General features: G+C 36.4%; 1 protein-coding gene across 7 annotated transcripts in view; it reads right to left on the reverse strand.

The window, feature by feature from the left end:
- The window catches only part of LOC122687327, a 716,827-nt gene that overhangs the window by 284,625 nt on the left and 406,784 nt on the right, over positions 1-25,418 (reverse strand). For 6 of the 7 annotated variants that reach the window (XR_006339106.1, XR_006339104.1, XR_006339103.1 and 3 more), the window contains one exon: positions 3,529-3,606. Coding sequence is in view for 2 of the 7 variants with exons in the window: in XM_043892695.1 (XP_043748630.1) it covers positions 3,571-3,606 (36 nt within the window). In the remaining 5 variants the exon portion in view is untranslated. Of the gene's footprint in view, positions 1-3,528; positions 3,607-22,292; positions 24,298-25,418 lie in introns of those variants that run through there. The other variant, XM_043892694.1, reaches the window with a different exon arrangement.

Below are 25,418 nucleotides of genomic sequence, written 5' to 3' on the forward strand. Positions count from 1 at the left end.
GCATATTGAAACACAGAGACATTACTTTGCTGACAAATATCCATCTAGTCAAAGCTACAGTTTTTTTCAGTAGTTATATATGATGTGAGAGTTGGCCTATAAAGAAAGCTGAGCACCAAAGAATTGATGCTTTTGAACTGTGGTGTTGAAGAAGACTCTTGAGAGTCCTTTGGACTGCAAGGAGATCAAGCCAGTCCATCCAAAAGGAAATCAGTCTTGAATATTCATTGGAAGGACAGATGCTGAAGCTGAAGCTCCAATATTTTGGTCACCTGATGCAAAGCACTGACTAATTAAAAAAGACCATAATGCTGGAGAAGATTGAAGGCAGGAGAAGGGGACGACAGAGCTCGAGATGGTTTGATGGTGTCACCAACTCGATGGACGTGAGTTTGAGACGCTCTGGGAGTTGGTGATGGACAGGGAAGCCTGGCATTCCTCAGTCCATGGGGTCGGAAAGAGACAGACACGACTGAGTGACTGAACTGAACTGAACTAATCATTCTGTTCCCCTAATATAACTACTAATCTATGTGTGTTTTGAAGACATTTTCACTGCATGAACAAATGTATGCTGACTTCTTTTGTTTTTGTAAACAAAATGGACTAAAATTATATTTTGTATACATGTATATATGCTAAGGTATGACTGATATAGATGTTTGTTTTTCTGTGAGAAGAGAGATTTTATCATAAATATTTATGCTAAACTTGATTGATTTCTCTTTTCCCCCAAAATACATTATGGAAAATCTCTAGTCAGAACATGCATAGTGCTATCATTTTTTAAAAAGTTTCCTACTGATCCATAAGTTCTCACAAGTCATTTACATATCTATATTTTTTTGTTTTTCAAACTAGGTTTTCACACATTTATATACATATTATTAGCTTAGGTATTTAGGTGTCTAAATTCCATGTCATTACCACTTCTTTTTAATTTTCCTAGAAATTCAAGCTTCGAGCAATGTCTATTATATTTAATCATTGGAATGCTGCATATTTTTCTTTATTATCTGGATGAAATAAGATATGAAGGACTTGAAAAAGATGTTATATCCTATTACTTCTCAAACATTTCACGCTGTATATTTTGGGGGGTAAAAAAGTAGGTCTGAAGTCAAATGGCTGAGTTTAAAATACCCTGAAGACTATAGTTAAGTATGTAAAAGTTTAATAAACTCAAGTTTCCAGTTACTCTGGCCAAAAGTTTATGTCTAAGAAATATTAACTGACCATCTTAAAAGTAAATCCTAAATGTTGGGCTAGGTGGTTAGGCAAAGCATTCCTCCAAGGACTCTAAGGAAAACTCACTGACAAAGTCAGTGTGAGTGGGGTCATCCATGTAACAGCAGATATATTTTCATCCCATTTTGCTTATCCCTCTTGGAACTAAGGAGATCCCTGCTCACAGAGAAATTTTCCAGCTGGGCAGAAGAGACAAGCATCTGGCTGAGAAATAACACTGTAACTCAGAGCAACTTTTGGCTTTCCACATTGATCTTATCAAATTTCAACTTTTTCTTCTGGAAAATTGATTCACGAAGAGAAGAAAAAATAATTGTGGTGCAATGACTAAAGCTAAAAGGCTTCAGATGTCATCGAGGTGGGAAACACATTCACCATCAAATGGAGATGTGGGCTGGCATGGGAGGCCTTCTTGGGCTCATCAAAAAACAGGATAACCTCTGTCCTCCCTTTCTTCAAAAAAAAAAAAAAATTCAAAATATCTGTACTATTCCTTTATAACTTGCATATTTAGTGAAAAAGATAAAATCAGTTATCATTTGGTATATATACAGGCTAACTGAGAATCTCCTAACAAACAGAGTTGAGTGAAAATAAAATTGGCTGCTGGAATACCAAGGAATAAATAACTTTAGGAATGTAAATGGAAGTGTGACACAGTGTCCATACTACCAGGGGTAGATATTCTGTGCAGGAAGCAGAGCAAATATTTTTCATAGTTTCCAGAAAAATGAAGAAAAATTATGACCCAATCAGAACTGCTTTTCCTACTTACAACTGTGAGCAAAAACAACAAAACAAACAGAATAGAACTCTGGAGGCAACAGGGATCAATATTCATATAACAGGGTTCAATACTGGAAGAAAATGAAAAAAAAAAAATAGATGTCTTTTAAAATATACACATTTAGTCATATAATAACTAAAAATCTATGTAAAAAAAATTTTAAAAAAGTCTATGTGAAGGTTTGTAAAGTGCTATAAAGCAAACTTCAGTGGAGTTTTATGTTTTTTTTAATTTGTAAGAAAAACTATTTAAATTTGGTTCAGGACTTAGAGAATGACGAAAGGGAAAGCACCAACAAAACTCTTTTGAATAGTTTTTATTTCTCTAAAAACATTTATAATTAAAAAGGAGTCATGAAGGTGCAAACTTACAGCCAACACCACCTGGAATACTAATAAAAATGTGGATATAAAATCTCTATACTTCCTTCAAATTCTTTAATCACATCTGCTCTAAATTAATAGAACCACGCTAGATAAAAACTTTTTGTGTCATCAAGATTCTTTAAAAATTGATAAAAACCTATTGATCATCTCCACAGGATAAAAGAATATACACACAGGATACTACATATTATTTCAGAGGGATTGCAAATAATCTTATATAAAGCTTACTCTTTGATCCCAATTTAAGAAATCCTAGTCTAAAAGAATGATCCTAACTAAATAAAATGAGATCAGCCGACAGTTCCTAGGAAACCAGCTGAGGAAAAATCTGGTTCCTGCCACTGCCACCATGAACATGAACGAATTCATTGGGCATTGGGTGGGGTGGGAGGGTGAGGACTGCCAAGAGTACAGAGCAGCAGCGTGTCTTCATGCTCCAGAAGTGGCTCCAGAACACTCTTCCTCTGTCTTTCCTTTGTTTTTTCAGCCCCCTATAACACGTCCCCTAAGAAGCCCTACAGAGTGTCTTCTGAATAGAATGAGCAAAGGACCTTTAACCATTATAGAAAACACAACAAGGGAATAACCCCAAACACTAGAGATTCTATAAACTCAGGAAAACCAACTTGCTTTTTGTAAACTACTTTTTAAAAAGCCTTTTAAGCATCAAGATAGATTTATTTAACTGCTGCATGTCAATGTTGAATAGTTTGAATAACAAGTATAGCCAAATTTTAAGAAACTGGAAAGCCTTTGCTCTTGTATAAAGCAAGATCTTGACCCTAAACGCTATCTTCTATAACTCCACAGTTACCAAAGCACAAATATGAGTGCCCCAATCTTACAAGCCATCTCAAATTCTCCCCAATTAAAAATCAGAATAAAAATCTCCTGTTGTGTTTGATAGCCACGTGTCTGTTACAAGTTTATCGAAATAAATGTAAATGAGAAGACGGAGTTTGATTCCACTGTGGTCATATCTCACAACTGGTTCCAACAGTGACCACCACAAGGATGCATTTATATGTATACAACTTACAGATGATAACTATACAATGGAGCATTAGATTAGATGAGGCTGAAATAGTTTATCTGCAAGTCACTTACCATATTCTGTGTTTCATTCTCTTCACTTTTCAGATCCTGACATCAATAGTTTTCTTTCTCAAAAGCAGCCACGAACGCCTGAAAAGTAGCTTTATGTTATAAAAGATTATACTTAAGCATATTCATACAAATATTTACCCAAACAATGTTCAGTTTTTAAGAACTATTTTCAAAATTTATTAAGAGGTCTGGAAACAATAAACAAATTAGTATACTGTTTCTAAGAACACTAAATTGTTATCAAATGCTCTCAAGACATCAAAACGTTACAGATTCACCTTTGAGAAGTGTTAAATTTGGATTTATTCTTTTGTTCCTAGGCTAACAGCTGGGTGGTGGTGGTGTTATTTTATAAGGTACCTATTTGAGGTGCTAAGAGGTCCTAATTAGATAAATTAAACAACCATAGCATCGAGTTTCCAAAATGAAATGTCAGAACACATACCTTTTTGATCTGCAGATCATTATGGGAATAAGAGTAAATTGCAAGTATGTGATTGTGTTTCCCACCTCAGTACACTGTGTTTGATATAAAGAATGTTAATTTAGTAACTGCCCAAGATATTGCTCTGAGTAATTGAGATGTTTTCTAGGCAATTCTAGCTGCTTCCACTCTAATTTTCTATGTCCCTATTATGGATGAATGAATGAATAAAAAAGAAATACTAATGCCTCCATGTTACAGTGTGACATTATCATACCTGAGAGGAGCATGCTGTTTGCATGGCTGGCTAAAGAAAATTAAACAAAACAAATAACCAAAACTACAACAAGAAGCCAGGAGTGATTCATTTCAAGTCACTTCAACAAATCTCTATGTAAGTAAGGCACTGGGCTACCTTATGAGGACCACAAATGTCACTTGAAGGATTTATACTCCAGTGAAGAAATACTGACATGTCTACAATTAACGATAAAACATAAAACAATAAAGCTAATTATAAACACAAGAATCTTAAATTATTGTTGAGTTTATAAAGCAGGCAGCACTGATGTAAAGTTTAAAGCGCACCTAAAAAACATCTGTGCAAACATGAAAAGAGAGAAGAACAACCATCTAGATAAAGAGAGTAGTATAGATTAGGAGGCAGTGGACAACATGTGTTGGGAGAACTTAATGAGTAGATTTAATGTCAACCTAAGTTTAGTAGGAGGTTAGGAGACGTAAGAAGTTCACGTTAAAGGGGAAATCAGTGATTTTGTTTGAGAGCTAATTGAGTTGGATGTATCTATGGGAAATTATGATCAGGATGGATATCCAAATTAAAGATTGTGTCATCTGCCCAAAGGGAATAACTAAAGCTCTGGGAGCCTTTGAGACAGTCCAGAGAATGTGCACGGTATGGTTAAAGAATAAACCTATGGAATACCTCTATGTAAATGCAAGTAAGAGGAAGAGAATAATAAGCATTCTGGGAAGTAGCAGGAGAGCCAAGAAAGAATGTATCTCAGATAGTATGAGAAGGTAAACATTTCATGAAAGAAGAGAGTAGCCAACATTGTTAAAGGATGCACATGAGTAGCAGACTTAGCTTTTAGAAAGTCTGCTTTAGCAGACTTTAGCTTTAGAAAGTCATCTTTCCTATTTAAAGGAGCAGTTTCAGTGAAGTGGTATGGAGGGAAACCAGGCTAGAGTAAATTGGTCAATGCAGGAATTGGTCAAAATGAGTGGAGAAGTTATCAAAAATCAGGGTGGAAAAGTTTTCCAGAGTGTAGGGAACATTAGAAAAGAAGGAGGGACATGCATTACAAAAATATTTAGCCATATCAGTTTAAAACAGTACATTTTAGGTGTGACTTTGGTATTCATTGAAGAGGTATACCAATCAAGCCCAAGATTTTCCAACCAGGGCAATGAATGGATCACTTCAAACAATTACATTTCAACATCTTGACTTATCTGATACTATCTACCTGTTGATTACTAAGAAAGAAAATGCATAATGTGTATGACTTTAAAAAAACTTTTGTATTGAACAAACATATAAGTGTTTCAAAGGAATTATACAGGAAAAATCACCTGCAAAGAAGAAAAATAAGACTTTTCTGCTTTTTAAAAAAATCTCTAAAATATTCATTCTTATACCATGGAAACTAAGTCTATGATTCAGTAAAACATTTGGAGAAACAAATGTTTTCCACTCAAATAATCCTCACAAAAGACTATGAATATATTTCTCAAAGGATATAGTCACTGTTTACATATCAGACAACCTGAGATTCATATTCTGAAAAATCACTGATGCATATGCTCTCTGAATGTTTTAAGATCATGATGTTAATGGGAAAAGAAAGACTGAGGATATGTCAGACTGGAGGAGAGCAAGGTGATTTAAAGATCAGATCCTGAACCACGAAAAAAGACCTGAGTGAAACAGCTAAAGAAACATGACTAGGCTTATGGAGCATGTAATAGAATTGCTTCAGTGCTAATTTTCTGGTATTACGAATTGTATCCTGATTATGTAAGATGTTAACATTTGGGGAAACTGGTTGGAAATTATAAGGAAATTCTGCAATATTTTTCAAACAGTTTTGTAAATCTGAAATTATTTAAAAGTAAAAAGTCAAAAAAAAAAAAAAAAAAGAATATTTGTTTTGGCTGCACCACAAGGCCTATGATATCTTATTCCCCAACCAGGGATTGAACCCAGGCCCTCGGCAATGAAAATATACAGTTCTAACCACTGGACTACCAGGGAATTCCTTAAGAAAAGAACAATTTCTAACCACTAAAAGAAATGAGTGAAGAACAACATCTGGAGGGAATAAAAAACCAAAATTTGACTACAGAGTCGTATGTATCATATTGCCTTTTCATTTTATTAAAAAATTTCAACCAGCTGTACAGTGTCCAGAATTAAGTGACCAATTAAGTGAATTAAGAAAATATACCAAAAATGCTTGGGTCCTTAAGAAAGAAATACCTGTTCACATGTGAAGTGACCTATGTATTTCAGTAAAAGACTAATAAACAGAAACTCAGAGTGTGATTTTCAATCTGAGTTTTCATGTGACTTTCCTAATGCAAAAAAGATGATCAAGGCCAATTTTGAGGTTGCCATGCCACCAAATTTTGAGTAATTACTCTGTGCAAGACACTGTTTTTCAAAAGTAAAACATGGTCTCTGATTACTAAAAGTGCCTTATCAATGTTGGTTGACTATTACACATTTCTCAGTAACAGTATTTCATAGAATGTGTTATAACAAAGAGGCAAGCAAAATCCTTGGGACGTAAAAAGAAGGGAATCATTGGGATGACCTCATAGAGGCTTGGACAAATAGTTTTCCACCAAGAAGAAAATGGGGAAAGGTAATAGAGAGGTGAGGAAGTTTGAGGACAGCAGAGAATTCTGATGGGTGGAGGCTGAGGCATAAAGGACAAAGGCATTTGGGGGAAGAGAAAAAGCTGAAGCAAAGTCACGGGGTAGAAAATGCCCTGATTGCTTTGATTCTCTAATTCAAGTGAGAGGTCAGAGAGCGCCACAGTTGGAATTTCACTGGGTGACAGAATGTGAACAAGTAAGTTTGGGCTTAAAGAGCCTCGGAGCTCCCAGAAAATTATGTTCTGCAAGTAAGTATGAATCCCTCTCACATTGAAGGACAGTTCCATTAAGCACTGCTCAGTACATTTCTGTCCCTAAATTCAGTGTATTTTCATAGACTCCAAAATATGAAATATGCATTTTAGTTGCCCACTCCAAAGTGGTACTGTCAAATTCCAAAGATGTTGGATTTTTAAATATATTGAGTCTGTTCTCAAAGTCTGCTAAGTCACTTCAGTCATGGCTGACTCTTTGTGATGCTATGGACCATAGCCCGCCAGAATACTCTGTCCATGGGATTCTCCAGGCAAGAGTACTGGAGTGGGTTGCCATTCCCTTCTCCAGTGCATCTTCTGGACCCAGGGATCAAACCCGTATCTCTTAGTCCCCTGCATCAGCAGGTGGTTTCCTTACCACTAGCGCCACCTGAGTAGTCACTTACTAATCACTGCTGACCTCTAAAAGATCAATAATTCAGAGTGTCCAACAGGTTGCTGGGCCAGTACCAAGCTGGTCGCTGAGTTTTACAAAACTGAAAACCTCTTTGTTAATCAGATATGGATTTCATTCCAGCAGCAACTAAAATGCCCGGGTATTTTAGTAGCATTTGTTCTGTGAGACACTAGTCCCAGAAAATGTTAATTGGTCTGATATGAAAAAGCATTCTCTCAGCAAATAAATTTGGTAAACTTTGGATTAAGGAAGGTGAATCAGATTTCTTTGCTACTGGAGTTGTCGGAAACTTGAAAATTCTAAATAAGAAATACGGCATTTAAAAAGAGGGAGATTTGCGGATATTAAAGAATCCTTGCATTCCTGGGATAAAGCCCACTTGGTCACGATGTATGATTTTTTTAATGTTGTTGGATTCTGTTTGCTAGAATTTTGTTAAGGATTTTTGCATCTATGTTCATCAGTGATATTGGCCTGTAGTTTTCCTTTTTTGTGGCATCTTTGTCTGGTTTTGGAATTAGGGTGATGGTGGCCTCATAGAATGAGTTTGGAAGTTTACCTTCTTCTGCAATTTTCTGGAAGAGTTTGAGTAAGATAGGTGTTAGCTCTTCTCTAAATTTTTGGTAGAATTCAGCTGTGAAGCCATCTGGTCCTGGGCTTTTGTTTGCTGGAAGATTTCTGATTACAGTTTTGATTTCCTTGCTTGTGATGGGTCTGTTAAGATCTTCTATTTCTTCCTGGTTCAGTTTTGGAAAGTTATACTTTTCTAAGAAGTTGTCCATTTCTTCCAAGTTGTCCATTTTATTGGCATAGAGCTGCTGGTAGTAGTCTCTTATGATCCTTTGTATTTCAGTGTTGTCTGTTGTAATCTCTCCATTTTCATTTCTAATTTTGTTAATTTGGTTTTTCTCTCTTTGTTTCTTAATGAGTCTTACTAATGGTTTGTCAATTTTGTTTATTTTTTCAAAAAACCAGCTTTTAGCTTTGTTGATTTTTGCTATGGTCTCTTTAGTTTCTTTTGCATTTATTTCTGCCCTAATTTTTAAGATTTCTTTCCTTCTACTAACCCTGGGGTTCTTCATTTCTTCCTTCTCTAGTTGCTTTAGGTGTAGAGTTAGGTTATTTATTTGACTTTTTTCTTGTTTCTTGAGGTAAGCCTGTAATGCTATGAACCTTCCCCTTAGCACTGCTTTTACAGTGTCCCATAGATTTTGGGTTGTTGTGTTTTCATTTTCATTCATTTCTATGCATATTTTAATTTCTTTTTTGATTTCTTCTATGATTTGTTGGTTATTCAGAAGTGTGACATTTCTCCAAAGAAGACATACAGATGGCTAACAAACACATGAAAAGATGCTCAACATCACTCATTATCAGAGAAATGCAAATCAAAACCACAATGAGGTACCATCACACGCCAGTCAGGATGGCTGCTATCCAAAAGGCTACAAGCAATAAATGCTGGAGAGGGTGTGGAGAAAAGGGAACCCTCTTACACTGTTGGTGGGAATGCAAACTAGTACAGCCGCTGTGGAGAACAGTGTGGAGATTTCTTAAAAAACTGGAACTAGAACTGCCATATGACCCAGCAATACCACTTCTGGGCATACACACCGAGGAAACCAGATCTGAAAGAGACACGTGAACCCCAATGTTCATCACAGCACTGTTTATAATAGCCAGGACATGGAAGCAACCTAGATGCCCATCAGCAGATGAATGGATAAGGAAGCTGTGGTACATATACACCATGGAATATTACTCAGCCATTAAAAAGAATTCATTTGAATCAGTCCTAATGAGATGGATGAAACTGGAGCCCATTATACAGAGTGAAGTAAGCCAGAAAGATAAAGACCATTACAGTATACTAACACATATATATGGAATTTAGAAAGATGGTAACGATAACTCTATATGCAAAACAGAAAAAGAGACACAGATATAAAGAACAGACTTTTAGACTCTGTGGGAAAAGGCAAGGGTGGGATGTTTCAAGAGAACAGCATTGAAACATGTATATTATCTAGGGTGAAACAGATCACCAGCCCAGGTTGGATGCATGAGACAAGTGCTTGGGCCTGGTGCACTGGGAAGACCCAGAGGGATAGGGTAGAGAGGGAGGTGGGAGTGGGGATCGGGATGGGGAACACATGTAAATCCATGGCTGATTCATGTCAATGTATGACAAAAACCACTACAATGTTGTAAAGTAATTAGCCTCCAACTAATGAAAATAAATGGAAAAAAATAATAAAAAGGAGAGACATTACTTTGTCAACAAAAAAAATAAATAAATAAAAAGAGGGAGATAAGGTGTGTTGTTATACAAATCCAATAGAAATCTAGAATAGAAGTGTTCCACATTTGAAAACTGCACCAGAGGCATCTCTGCTTTACCTAATTTCAAGCCTATGGTACTTTAGACAGAATGACTTAATGATATGTCTATGAGGAAAGATGAGTTTTTTTCCCAAATTAGTTTGATTTCAGATGCCTGTAGTTTACTGTAATTTCCACTTTTAAGGTAATACCATTTATTGGAAATTTTCTTTCCTTGGGAAATGTCATTTCTTTTAAAATAGAAATTAGTTGGGAAAAATCATGAACAGATGTCCTTTCTTCTTTGGAGGAAAGCTAATTTATAATGGGAACTCTGAATTTCATTGACCTTATGGTTACATCATTTGAAATGGTCATTTCAATGATATGTTGATACTAAAATCAAAGAAAGACTGCGACAGAAATCAGGAGCATAAACCACTAATAAATTTCAAAAGAAATTAAAATATAAGCACTCTAGTAGCAATTTGGAAATATTTATGTACTATGAAGGGTTTCCCAGGTGGTGTTAGTGGTAAAGAGTCCCCCTGCTAATGAAGGAGACACAAGAGACATGGGTTCAATCCCTGGGTTAGGAAGATCTCCTGGAGAAGGAAATGGCAACCCACTCCAGTATGCTTGCCTGGAAAATTCCACAGAGAAGCCTGATGGGCTACAGTCTATGGGGTTGCAAAGAACTGGACATGACTGAGCAACTGAGCATGCAGACACATGCACTGTGAAAATAAACAAATTTCATTCAAATTGGAGCCTGGAAGCCCTGAAAAGGGTGCTGCCATGCATATAATTAACCCCAGCCTGCAGATCCCAGCAGGAAGAAAGATTTCCTGACCCAGAACAGCAAACTGGCCCCCACCTACAGCCAATGAAGAACCACCACAGCCTCCTCAATTTACCTTTCCTCTACAAAAGCAAGCCTCCTTCCTCTGTTCTCCAGACCTGCCTATAGTTCACCATACATTGCTGGTCCTGAGGTACAGTTCTCTTCTTTTCCCACATACACTCATTTTGCTGGTAAAAATGACAGTCAAATTTATTTGAAGATCAATATTACTTCACGGATCTCTAGGTCCTATTAGAGGCAGCCATAACATGTTACACCCATAAAATATAAGTATATAACATCAATACTTTGGTACTGTTTAGTAACTTCAAATATTTGGATCTTGAGAAGAGTCAAAATTTCTATACAGGTTCTATAGCTTGAGAAGTGAAAGCATATGAATATCTGGCATTAGGTTCTGGATTAGCAGAAAGGATGCATGCCTGCTCAGTCACTCAGCCCTGTTCAACTCTTTGCTACCCCATGGACTATAGCTCACCAGGCTCCTCTGTCCATGGAATTCTCCAGGCAAAAATACTGGAGTGGGTTGCCATTTCCTTCTGCAGCAGAAAGAATGATCCTTGACCAAAAACACTATGTCATTTCACAATGTCAATTTATATTCATCAGATTGTTTGAGAACTAAGTATTTTGTGGTTGCAGAAGGGTTTGAAATTAAAGCTGTTTTTCATATCTGCCATTATATTTCTTCATCAGACATACATTAATCAAGGGACTTTTTGTGCTTTAATTAGGCTACTTACCTAATCACAATTATTTTTGATTTATAGTCACCTTAATTAACAAAAATTAAGATTATCTTTTCTCAAATGGTTGATCAGGATTGCCAAACATACAGCAGACACTATATACCCTTCAAAAAAGTATAATGTATATTTTAATATAATTGTTGTTTGGGGGAATTTATTAGTTTTTTTTTTTAAAGCAATCTTTTTCCTATAATCAGGTCCTCCCATACAAATTATAATTTACTTAATTGGGATAACCTCCTCTATTTAGAAAGTTAAATATTTTAGAATTATCTGAATCTTGAGGCAAAGCTGGATTTGATTGTTCCTGCTTCTAAGAAGAATGTATCTAATGTCACTTCAACTCTCTCGAGGTTGCTATTTCACATTTTCTTTTTTTTCTCACCATTTTAGTTAATCTTCACTATCCAGGATGCCAAACAAACACATGAGAAATATTATTTCATAATAAATTTAAAAAGCTTCCAAAAACAGTTTGATGGCTGGCATGTAGTAATACTTTATTTCAAAATCCTGGAATTTTTAGATAAATATTATTTAGAAAACTTCCTTGGTGGCTCAGACGGTAAAGACTCCACCTTCAATGCAGAAGACATGAACTGCCAGCTCCCAGGAAAGTACCCAGCACATGATAGTTGCTCAATAAATTAAACAAGTGAAATAGCACCATCATAAAAAAAATGAATATCTTCTATGAACACAGATCAATCTGCCATGGGTGTACTTTGTCAAATAATGATCTTCTCAAAATCCTTTAACAGTTCAACAACAATAATTAAATGCTGATGAGCAGAGATAGAATATTTGGCAATTTGTTGTTGTTGTTTAGTGGCTTACTCATGTCAGACTCTTTTGTGACCCCATGGACTGCAGCACACCAGGTTCCTCTGTCCATGGGATTAGCCAGGCAAGAAGACTGGAGTGGGTCGCTGTGCCCTCCTGCAGGGGATCTTCCCAACCTATGGATTGAACTTGCTTCTCTTGTGTCTCCTGCGTTGGCAGGCAGGTTCTTCACCATTAGAGCACTGAATAATTGATGATTGTAAAATGTGGTGTTGGAAAAGACTCTTGAGAGTCCCTTGGACTGCAAGGAGATCCAACCAGTCCATCCTAAAGAAAATCAGTCCTGAATATTCATTGGAAGGACTGATGCTGAAGCTGAAACTCCAAAACTTTGGCCACCTGATACAAAGAACTGACTCATTTGAAAAGACCCTGATGCTGGGAAGTATTGAAGGCAGGAGGGAAGGAGACAACAGAGGATGAGATGGTTTGATGGCATCACTGACTCAATGGACATGAGTTTGAGTAAACTCCGGGAGTTGGTGATGGACAGAGAAGCCTGGCATGCTGTAGTCCATGGGGTCAAAAAGAGTTGGACACCACTGAGCGACTGAACTGAACTGAAAGCCACCAGAGAAGCCAAATTAGCTCTTTAGGATGACACTAAGGTAACAAATAAAAGAGATGAACATAGTAAGCACTTACTCTACATTCATATGTCATTTAGAGTATCACAAAGAGAACTAATTTCAAAGTTGAAAGAAAAGTTACATTAATACAAAATGTACAAATCAATATTATGAATGCACTGTCCTTTGAACAAATTTTCAAAGACTTTTTTTTCATATATCAACCTTCATATATCAATATGTCAAAAAGTTAAGGAACATGACAGACAACATCACTAATATTTTCATGATACCTTAATCTATTTCAGCAAGATTTCAATGTCCAACATTTTGGTTATTTCTAATTTTTCATTATAATTTAGTGTTTAATAAGTATAGATAAGCTAAATTTATGTGTGATGATCATATCATTAAAAAATTTCAGATTTTTTAAGACAGAAATCAAATTAAAATGGTAAAACATTTATCAGTAGTGAAAATTTCATACCAAAGTATAAAAGAGAAACTAATACAAAGGTTACTTTTTAATAATGGCTAATTTGAGAAGAGTTATGGGAACTTAGAGGCTTCCCAGTGGTAAGTCATAAAGAATCTGCCTGACAATTCAGAAGACACAAGAGACATGGGTTGGATCTCTGTGTTGGGAGATCCCCTGGAGCAGGAGTTGCCAACCCACCCCAGTATTTTTCCCTGGGAAAATTCCATGGACAGAGGAGCCTAGTGAGCTACAGTCCATAGGGTTGCAAAAATCAGAGCAACTGAGCACACATGCGCACACTCACATGCACACACTGCAACTTAAAATATATAAAACATCTTGAATATTATTAAAGTATTAAGTGCCAACTATTTAGACATTTTAAGATTTTAAGATGCTTAGCATTTTATTCAGCATGTTTAAATTTTTCTCTTTTAAATTAAAGAATGCATTTTAAAGGCTACTGCAGAATGAATAAAGCTATATTAAGTTTTATGGCATTTTAAAAATGTATTATACACACATATAATTTCACTTAATGCAAGTTTAATTTTATATCTTTAACATATTGCATTTGAGTCCACTTTCAATATGAAAAAGTTCAAGTCAAACAATCAAAATGTTACACTAGTGAAGAAAGACCTACTGAAAAACAAAACAAATGGAAAAAAAATACAGAATAATTTCACACAATTCCTTGGGATACTACTTGAAAAGTCAACAATTAAAACATAAAACGAAAGAAAAGAAAGAAAAAAAGAAACATGAAGGGACGGAAGAACAAAACAGCAAAACACAGAAGGAAAGAAGAACAAAACTGAAGTCTTCAAAGAAAGATGATCAGTATTACCCTGTCTCAAATCATATTCTAAGGTTTGCTCAAAATTTGGAATTCAAGTTTATAAACTAGGTTTAGGCTTATCAAGGAATTTTCACAGTAGTGCTTAGTTTATGCGTTGGTGCATTTGAGTGTCTTCCATTTTAGGCTGAGACTTTCAGAAGACTGATAAGTCAGTACCTGGGATGTCTATAGTCTACAGTATAGTTTAAACATGTTTAAATATTAGAACCCTAAGGACATTTTGATTTTTTTTAACTACCATTAAAAATCCCTACAGTAATTAAAATTGAAATTAAAATGATATATGACACATTAAGTGATGAATAATCATATCGGAGACATACTACTTTGTCCACTAGAAGAATTTGTGAAGTTTAGTCCTCAAATAGAAAGAACATATAGCTACTTGAAATAATGATGTTTAATGTACTTGTTTTTGGAATGACATCACAATCATCATAAAATAGCTACCTTTTTTCCCCCTTTAATTCCAAAACATGCTTCTACCAATTAAATCCAAAATCTTCCTAATAATGGAAGGCACTCAATAAATAATGAGAAAAAATAAGAAAATGAAAAAGACTACAATGCTTATGTTTATGTAACTTTAATTGCATGTGTTATCAATTAGTTGTGTCTGAATCTCTGTGAACCCATGGACTGCAGACAATCAGATACATATTATTAAAAGTGCTTCCCAACCACAAGTTTTAGAATAGGCTCAATGTGTAAATAGTGATAGTGAAAGCCACTCAGTTGTGTCTGACTCCCTGCAACCCCATGGACTATACAAGTCCATGGAATTCTCCAGGCCAAAATACTGCACTGGTTTGCCATTCCCTTCTTCAGGGGATCTTCCCAATCCAGGGATCAAACCCAGGTCTCCCACATTGGAGGCAGATTCTTTACCAGCTGAGCCACTAGGGAAACCCATGTGTAAATACTTAATGGTAAAACAGTAAAAAGCTTTGTGAGACCTTATGAATAAATAATCATTTGGAAGCTACCTGTGTCATGAACAGCTGAGAGGGTACTTTGGGAGAGAAAGGTGAAGTTAGAAGATAATGTCAAATTTTAGATCACATGTTTGTATTCCAGAAAGAATAATAAATCTGTCCTAGATAAAAACTGTTCTAAGCAGAATACAACTTAGAAAAACTTGTTTTGATACCAAAAGCCCCTGTTCTTGTCCTAATCAGAAAGGTAGCATTTGTAATCTCACATTTTAAACAATTTCAATAAAAACAACCTCTCTGTGCATGCTCAATCATGTCCAATTCTTTGCAACCCATGGGCTATAGCCTGCAAGGCTCCTCTGTCCATAGGATTTCCCAGGCAAGAATACTGGAGTGGGTTGCCATTTCCTCCTCCAGGGGATCTTCCCAAGCCAGGGATTGAAACTGAGTCTCCTGTGTCTCCTCACATTGGCACCTGAATTCTTTACCACTGAGCCACCTGGGAAGCCCCCCAAACAATTTTTAGCTACATACTAACTATTTGTTGGAACACAGAGGAATTTGTTTTCTTCAGTGTATGCTGATCCATCTATTTTGAGGCGGGGTGGGGGGCGGGGAACGGGACAGGGGAGAAGTTCCTGAGAAAGCAAATTATCTATCCTTTGACATTTATTTTTATGATGGAAAAGGAGTCCTTTACTTTAAAATTTGCATTTATTTAAAGTTTTAGCAGCCTAAGGGGGTTGCCTTTTCTCCACACCCTCTCCAGCATTTATTGCTTGTAGACTTTTGGATAGCAGCCATCCTGACTGGCGTGTAATGGTACCTCATTGAGGTTTTGATTTGCATTTCTCTGATAATGAATGATGTTGAGCATCTTTTCATGTGTTTGTTAGCCATTTGTATGTCTTCTTTGGAGAAATGTCTGTTTAGATCTTTGGCCCATTTTTTGATTGGGTCATTTATTTTTCTGGAATTGAGCTTCAGGAGTTGCTTGTATATTTTTGAGATTAATCCTTTGTCTGTTTCTTCCTTTGCTATTATTTTCTCCCATTCTGAAGGCTGTCTTTTCACCTTGCTTATAGTTTCCTTTGTTGTGCAAAAGCTTTTAAGTTTAATTAGGTCCCATTTGTTTAGTTTTGCTTTTATTTCCAATATTCTTGGAGGTGGGTCATAGAGGATCATGCTGTGATTTATGTCGGGGAGTGTTTTGCCTATGTTCTCTTCTAGGACTTTTATAGTTTCTGGTCTTACGTTTAGATCTTTAATCCATTTTGAGTTTATTTTTGTGTATGGTGTTAAAAAGTGTTCTAGTTTCATTCTTTTACAAGTGGTTGACCAGTTTTCCCAGCACCATTTGTTAAAGAGGTTGTCTTTTTTCCATTGTATGTTCTTGCCTCCTTTGTCGAAGATAAGGTGTCTGTAGGTACGTGGATTTATCTCTGGGCTTTCTATTCTGTTCCATTGGTCTATATTTCTGTCTTTGTTTACACTGTTGGTGGGAATGCAAACTAGTACAGTCACTATGGAGAACAGTGTGGCGATTCCTTAAAAAACTGGAAATAGAACTGCCATATGACCCAGCAATCCCACTCCTGGGCATACACACCGAGGAAACCAGATCTGAAAGAGACACGTGAACCCCAATGTTCATCACAGCACTGTTTATAATAGCCAGGACATGGAAGCAACCTAGATGCCCATCAGCAGATGAATGGATAAGGAAGCTGTGGTACATATACACCATGGAATATTACTCAGCCATTAAAAAGAATTCATTTGAACCAGTCCTAATGAGATGGATGAAACTGGAGCCCATTATACAGAGTGAAGTAAGCCAGAAAGATAAAGACCATTACAGTATACTAACACATATATATGGAATTTAAAAAGATGGTAACAATAACCCTATATGCAAAACAGAAAAAGAGACACAGATGTACAGAACAGACTTTTGGACTCTGTGGGATAAGGCGAGGGTGGGATGATCTGAGAGAATAGCATTGAAACATGTATATTATCAAGTGTGAAACAGATCACCAGCCCAGGTTGGATGCATGAGACAAGTGCTCAGGGCTGGTGCACTGGGAAGACCCAGAGGGATGGGATGGAGAGGGAGGCGGGAGGGGGGATCGGGATGGGGAACACATGTAAATCCATGGCTGATTCATGTCAATGTATGGCAAAAACCACTACAATATTGTAAAGTAATTAGCCTCCAACTAATAAAAATAAATGGAAAAAAATTCAGTTCTAATATATGAAGAGAAAAAATAAATAAATAAAGTTTTAGCAGCTATATACTTATTCGCCTAGGCTAACCTCCCCAAAAAATCACTTACAATTTGCTTTTGCTTCAAACTCTCACCAGTTACCCATTTACAATATGAATTATTTTATGATTTAAAAAAAAATGATGTATAGTGTGATTGACAAATCTAGATAGTGTGTTGAAAAGCAGAGACATTACTCTGCTGACAAAGGTCCATATAGTCAAGGCTATGGTCTTCCCAGTGGTCACTTACGGCTGTGAGAGCTGGACCATAAAGAAGGCAGAACACCAAATAATTGATGCCTTTGAACTGTGGTGCCAAGAAGACTCCTGAAAGTCCCTTGGACAGAAGGAGATCAAACCAGTCAATCTTAAGGGAGATCCAACACTGGAAGGACTGATGCTGAAGCTGAAGCTTCAGTATTTTGGTCATCTAATGAGCACAGCCAACTCATTGGAAAAGTCCCTGAGGCTGGGAAAGATTGAGGGCAAAAGGAGAAAAGTGTGTTAGAGGAGCAATGGCTGGGTGGCATTACTGATGTAAGGAACATGAACTTGGGCAAACTGCAGGAGACGGTGATGGACAGGGAGGCCTGGCATACTGCAGTTCACGGGGTCACAAAGAGTCAGACACAACCAGGTAACTGAGCAAGCAATAGTGTGATTTACAATTCTGTGTTAGTTTTAAGTGTACAGCAAAGTGATTGGTTATATATATATATAGTCTTTCTCAGGCTATTTTCCATTACAGGTTATTACGAGATACTGAATAGAGTTCCCTAAATTATACAGTAGGTACTTGTTGCTTTATTTTATGTACAGTTGTGTGTATATGTTAATCCCAAATTCCTCATTTATTCCCCTCTCCCCTTTGGAAACCATATACCTGTTTTTCATGTTTGTAGGTCTATTTATATTTTGTAAATAAGTTCATTTGTATCACATTTTAGATTCCACATATAAGTAATATCAGACAACATTTGTCTTATTCTGTTTAATTTATTGCATTTAGTATAATAATCTCTAGGTGCATCCAAGTTGCTTCAAATGGCAATATTTTATGTAATATGCCATTATATGCATATACCATATCTTCTTTATCCTTTCTTCCATTAATGGACACTTACTTTGCTTCCAAGTCGTGGCTATTGTAAATAGCACTGCTATTTAAATTGGGGTACATATAACTCTCCATCTTTGAGCTTTCAGGTTTTATGGCTATATTCCCAGCAGTGGTATTGTTGGATCATATGACAAATCTATTTTTATTTTTTAAGGAAACTCCCTACTGTTCTTCATATTGGCTACGCCAATTTACATTCTCATCAATAATGTAGGAAGCTTTGCTTTTCTCTATACCCTCTCCAGGATTAATTATTTGTAGACTTCTTGATGATGGCCCTTCCAACTAGAATGAGGTGATACCTCATTGTAGTTCTGATTTGATTTCTCTAATAAATAGTGAGGGGCTACCCTGGTGGCTTGATGGTAAAGAATCACCTGCCAGTGCAAGAAATGCAGGTTCAGTCCCTGGGTCAAGAAAGTCGCCTGGAGAGCGAACTGGAAACCCACTCCAGCATTCTTGACTGGGAAAACCCAAGGACGGAGAAGCCTAGCAGGCTACACTACATGGGGCTGCAAAAGTCAGACACAACTTAACGACTAAACAACAACAACAATTAGCAATGCTTAGCATCTTTTCCTGTGCCCACTGGCCATCTATAAGTCTTCAGCAAAATGTTTATTTAGGGCTTCTGCCCATTTTATGATTGGGTTGCTTGTTTTTTGACATTGAAATGTATGAACTGTTTGTATATTTTGGAAATTAACCCCTTGTAGATTGCATTATTAGCAATATTTTCCACAAGTTGTCTTAAAATGTGTACTTTTAAAATAAATTATTTAGGAAACATTTTATAAAGACTATCTTAATATAAATTAATTAAAATACCATCTATACCTTGTATAAATATTTTTTCAGATAACTGGAATCAAAACCCTCAGTGAAAGTATATCCCTGAAAATAAATATATTTAGTAAAGGTAAACTACAAATTTATCTTAAAAAGCACTATATGAACAAAGTATGAGTATACATAACTCTTATGGCTTCCCAGGTGGCACTAGTGGTAAAGAACCTGCCTGCCAATGCAGGAGATGTAAGGGACACAGGTTCAATCCCCGGGTTAGGAAGATCCCCTGGAGGAGGGCATGGCAACCCACTCTAGTATTGATGCCTGGAGAATCCCATGGACAGAGGAGCCTGGAGGCTTATAGTCCATAGTGGCACAAAGAGTTGGACACAACTGAAGCAACTTAGCACGCACATACACATTACTACTAATAACTTTCTCCTAACCAAATGTTTTAAATTCTCTGTAGCCAAAGTCTTGATTCAGGGGAAAAAATTAAAAAGAGCCTTTCAAAATTTCTCCACTACTATACTGTTCAACAGCATTATCCTAAAAACACTAAATTTTAATTTGCAATATATAAAAGGATTATAATACTGTGGAAGAATTCACCATAATTAGAGAAAATGAGTATTTGGGGAAGAGGCTAACATTTGCAAACAATAAAACTGTGGATTTTTTCATGTTGAAACAACATCAAAGCAATGAGCCTCTTTGTCACATGGGTGCCAAAGGTTCAAAAGTGTAACTCCAAATGTCCTCATGAGACAACCTGGCATTTATTTCTTTTAATGTCTCTTGTTTAAGACATGACAGCAATCACGCACGGAGTACTGCAATTCACTCCACTTTAAGAACTCCATCTTGTAGCAATTTTTTTTTTTTTTTTTAAAGAGAAGGGTCCTTAGTTACAGAATTGGGCATGGTTTTAGAAAAGAAACGGTTAGCAGCAAAGGATAGCCATGTCCTCTGAGACACTGATTTCAGCTTAGAAACTACAGTTTAGTTTTTAAACTAAAGGGCTCAGTGTTAAAGAATCTGCCTGCAAATGCAGGAGATGAAGGAGATGTGGGTTCGATCCCTGGATCAGGAAGATCCCCTGAAGAAGGAAATGGCAACCCACTCCAGTATTCTTGCCTAGGAAATCCCATGGACAGAAGAGCCTGGCAGGCTAGAGTGCTCAGGGTCACAAAGAGTCACACAGTGAGCACACACACAGCACACACAATTAATCAACAGTTACTCCCCCAAATTAGGATTGTTTAACAACAATAAAAATTCAGTTTTAAAGATGAAAATTTTAAAATATTATTTTTGATGAATCAAATTACTTAGCACAACACACTTAGAACACTTGACTAGGTATCATTTGTTTTCTATATTATATTCTTAGGTATAAAATATTTACAACAGTGCCTGAATTGTATTAAGCTAATATTTGTATTGCCATTTTTGACAGCTAATATCTAATTGAGAGTATTTCAATAAAAATTCAGAGGGTAAAACTTATAGTCAGGTTAGATTTTTCAAAAGTTAAACTAGTTGAATACACATTGATATGGACATCAATATTCTACATGTAGAGACCATTTATTCCGTGATTATCTCCTTAGTAATGGGGGAAGATTTTTCACTTAGTTCACAGAGGAATCTTTCCTCTAATTTTCAAGGCAGTTATGAAGTATGCCCTCTCAAGTCTGTTATCACTTCTGCCTCATGGCTCCAACAGATGCTATAAAAAGTTAGTTAGTAGCTCTGAAAAAGAGACAGTCCTCTTTAAATTGCACATAAATGGATTTTTTCCAGTAGTTAATAGGAATCAAAGACATGAAACAAACCAAAGTTCAATTAATGTGTTTTAAGTAACTGCACTGAGACTGTTCTGTAATTAATATGTCGAATTCATCAACTTTTATGCAAGCAAATGGTCAGTTCATTGGAAATTGCCATAGGACAAGAACTAGCATTAGGCAGAGAAAGAGGACCATCTGGGAACACAGAAACCAGAAAATGAAACTAGGTTTCATATAGATATGTAGGAAATAATGCTGTGTGTATATGTGTTTGTGTGTGTGTGTTAGCAGCTCCTAGCTAAATGTTTCATCAATATTCTAAATGGATGAATTAGTAGTAAAATTAGAACTACACAGAGGATTGTTGTTTAGTCGCTAACTCGTATTGGACTCTTGGCAACCCCATGGACTGTAGCTCACCAGGCTCCTCTGTCCATGGGATTTCCCAGGCAAGAATACTGGAGTGGGTTTCTATATCCTTCTTCAGGGGATCATCCTGACCCAGGGATAGAACCCATGTCTTCTACATTGCAGGCAAGATTCTTTACCACTGATCCACCAGGGAAGACCACACAAAGGGTATGCAGTTTTAAATTAGTTGTAATCAAAGAAGGTTCATGTATGTTTAATTTGACTATTTAGAAAACTTTAATGTCTTCCATTATTTTTTTTTCAACATTTTTTTTTTTTTGGCATACAAATCCATCTCAGTGACATTTTCTATACCGGGGTTCTGAGCATTTGGAAAAAGTAAAAAATAAATAAATTCCTACTGATGCTGGCATTACAAATGGTATTCCTGGATAAGTATGAAACATGTTCCAGGAGAACTTCTAATTCAATAGTGATTCAACAAAAGTATGTCTTCAGCAAGCAGTATTACTAAGGACAATTTTCATTAATAAGGTTGGGGGAATTAAAGCACACATTCTCTAGGATACACATAAAATGAATCACCCTAAAAATGAATAGAAAACAAAAATACAAAGATAGAAGACATACAGAACTATTAAAATCTCTGAAGCGTTTTTCAATAATAAATTATTATTTTATAAGCTATTATTTTTTGTGTCTAATGGATAGAAAAAAATAGAAGAATCCAAGAGAAATAATATATAAGAGCTGAAAGAACAGTGATATTTTAGGAAAAGTATTTAAAATTAGTAATCAAGAATTGGAGGCAGAAGCAAAAACAGCTGTTTTGAGCTGCATTCCTAAGAGTCTGGTTAAGAAAATCTTGAATTTTGGCATCTAAAGGAAGGAAAGTCTTCTTCTGATGTTGCCCAGGCTCCTCCTGCCACACATAGGAAGGATCAGTATAACTCCTTTCTGGAAAGAATTCTGCAGCTTCCCCAAGCTAGTTAATAGCTCTTGCACAATATGTTCAAGAATTTGGGTCATATGTCTGGATTGTAATTATTTATTTCTCTTTCTCCTAAACCAGAATTTGAGCCTCCTCAGGGTTAGAACAATATTTTAGTCATCTTGGTACTTCCAAAGCCTAATAATATTACCTAGAGTTATAATTATATTACCTATAATTATAATAGCATTACCTTAAAATATAGCATCCACTAAAACATTTCCTGTTGTTAACACCACTAAGATCTGTGCATTTATTCAATATTTCTCTCAGTATTTATTTTAGAATTATATTCTTTGTTTTCAGATTTACTGCAACCTTTTTAGGCTATATCTGAACTATAAAAAAGGGAGCACAGTCTGGTGTTTTGTGACAACTTGGAGGATTGGAATTAGAGTGGTGTAGGAGGCTCAAGACAGAGGGGAGATATATATATATACACATACATATATATATATAATTATGACTAATTCACATTGATATACAGCAGAAACCAGCACAAAATTGTAAAGCAATTCTCCTCCAATTTAAAAGAAAGCTTCTATGTAAAATTTTAAAATAAAAACAGAAAAATACACTACATAATAAAAAATAAACAAGTTCAAGATACTTTTAATTCCTGACGTCTTCCTAATAGGTGGAAGAGGCCAGATTTTGCCTCTAAAATTTATTTCATTTTTTAAAGGCATACTTCCTGGCTTTATGTTATCCAGTCTGTCCATACTAAGTATTCACAGCTTAATGTATGCAGAAATTGTTATTACATCCCTCTTTATTATCTCTTAGTCTTTTTAACTTTCCAATTTCTTGTTCTAAGGTAATACAAAATAAACAAAATAAAACAATATAGCTGAGTTATTGTTACACCTTCAAATCACCAGGGTGAAGTCAGAATAGTACCATTTTCTCAACAACTGGACCAACAACTGCACAAAATGGGCAGGCTGTTACAACTCTGTCACCGAATCAAAAACTTTAGCACCAGTTAGACTGTGGGAGGGGAGGCTCAAATAGCTGTTCACCAAACAAAAACTAAAACAAGTATAAACTTGTATATTTGCATTGTGGTGTGTGTGTGCTCACACATATACATTTATATATGCATTTTTGTGGATGTGTGTATATACACACCCATATGTCTATCATGTATGTGCATATAACCATCACAAAGAATGCTAACTGCTACTCAGGTATTTTATATGAGCAAATGGTTGTCTTTCTCTGAAGTAAGGCGAGATATCAGTGTGATAGACGAAGTCTTGGATTAACACATAGTATTGTACATAGCTTTAGTTCACCACCTGGAAGGACATTTAAATTTAAAAGCAGGGTCGCAAGAAGGGGAAATGGGATAATACAAAGGACTACTTTCTCCAAAAAGGTAACAGCATATAGAAAAGCCAAAAGCACAGGCAGAACTTGATCTAGTGGGATTATTATTATTTTTTTAAATTTTGTATCCTTGACTCACAGATTGAGGGGAGGGTGGAGGGAAAGTGGTGAGAGGCTGAGGAGGCCCCAGACTGTTGACGCTGGCCTGCTTCCTTCTTTTGGACACTGTGGCTTTCTCAGAGGTGGTGAAGGAGGAAACCCACTAAGGAGCAGGAATGGAAAGCGGTCAAGTCCCGCAAAGCCGGGGCTCCTCAGAGGTGGTGGTGGCCGGTCGCCATCTGCGGGCCCCGCGGTTGCAGCCTTGGGATGCCAATCTTGATCCACACCCGAGCTCAGAAAGCTCCTCTGGTGAAGGCTATGACAGGACAGTCGTGCAATGCAAATGGCAGCATCCTGAGGTTTTGTCCATGAGCACTAAGTAAAGAGGGGAAAGTTTTCTTGTCTGTTTACCAATTTTTTTTTCTACTTAAAATAGCCAGTCTCTTCATCCTCAGAACTAATGGCTTATGGCAGTTATAAACCACGTATCCGTTTGAAATTCAGAGTTTAGTCTAAATGGCTAGGGGGCAACCCTATTTAGCAGCACAAATTATGTCTAAATATGGAAAAAGACAGGTAGTCAGTGTAGAAAATTATACTGAAAGATCTTTTCTTCTTTTTCCTTTGTGCTGACAGAACTGGTGCTTTGGAAGTGAGAATGAGCTGGACAGTTATCAGGGGAAGTTTGTTCCAGGAGAAGACAACGAAGACAGGACACCTGAAAGCTCTTTAGAGCAGAGGAACAGCCTCATCTTCACTTTGCTCAGCTCTATTTTGAGCCATTCGTTAGTTCATATTTCACAGATGCTCCAATAAAATAAAGGTTAAAAAATGTGAATATAATCCCTGATTCTGATTTTGTGACATTCAGGTGGCTCCTAGATTTCCACAGCTAGTATTTGTTATCAGAAGAATATGGGATGAGCTGTCCAAAATCCCTAGTGTCCCCTTTGTCTTATCTAAAAAATGTGGATGGTGATGATGCCAACGACTCATGTCTGTTAGAAGACTTTGATGGAAATCTGCAAATATAAAGATGAAAATGTGGTACAGTGGATATATGCTGTTATTTGGAAGGGAGAGTTTTATTTGAAATGCCTAACAAATAATGAGCTTAATTCCAAAACATTTATATGGACTTATAAAAGGAGAAAAGTGGAAGATAATTTAGATTGTAACATTAAACAGAAATAGCTTGCAACCAAGAGGAGAGCATGGCAACCCACTCCAGTATTCTTGCCTGGAGAACCCCATTGGCAGAGGAGCCTACAGTCCATGGCATTGCAAAGAGTCAAGCTCGACTGAAGAGACTTAGCACGCACGCAACATGCAGCCAAAGATAGGAATGATTTAGTAATGTCTGGTATAACGTCAACTGTTGCTGATAAAACTGTCAAGAAGGTGAATGTGACATAATATGAGGTTCAAGCCTTATGCTACTTCAAAAAATTAAAAACACAACTTCTCAGACCTCAGCTTAATCTGATGTGATGTTT

This window comes from Cervus elaphus, chromosome 31, assembly GCF_910594005.1.
Source record: "Cervus elaphus chromosome 31, mCerEla1.1, whole genome shotgun sequence".
Taxonomy (NCBI): Eukaryota; Metazoa; Chordata; class Mammalia; order Artiodactyla; family Cervidae; genus Cervus; species Cervus elaphus.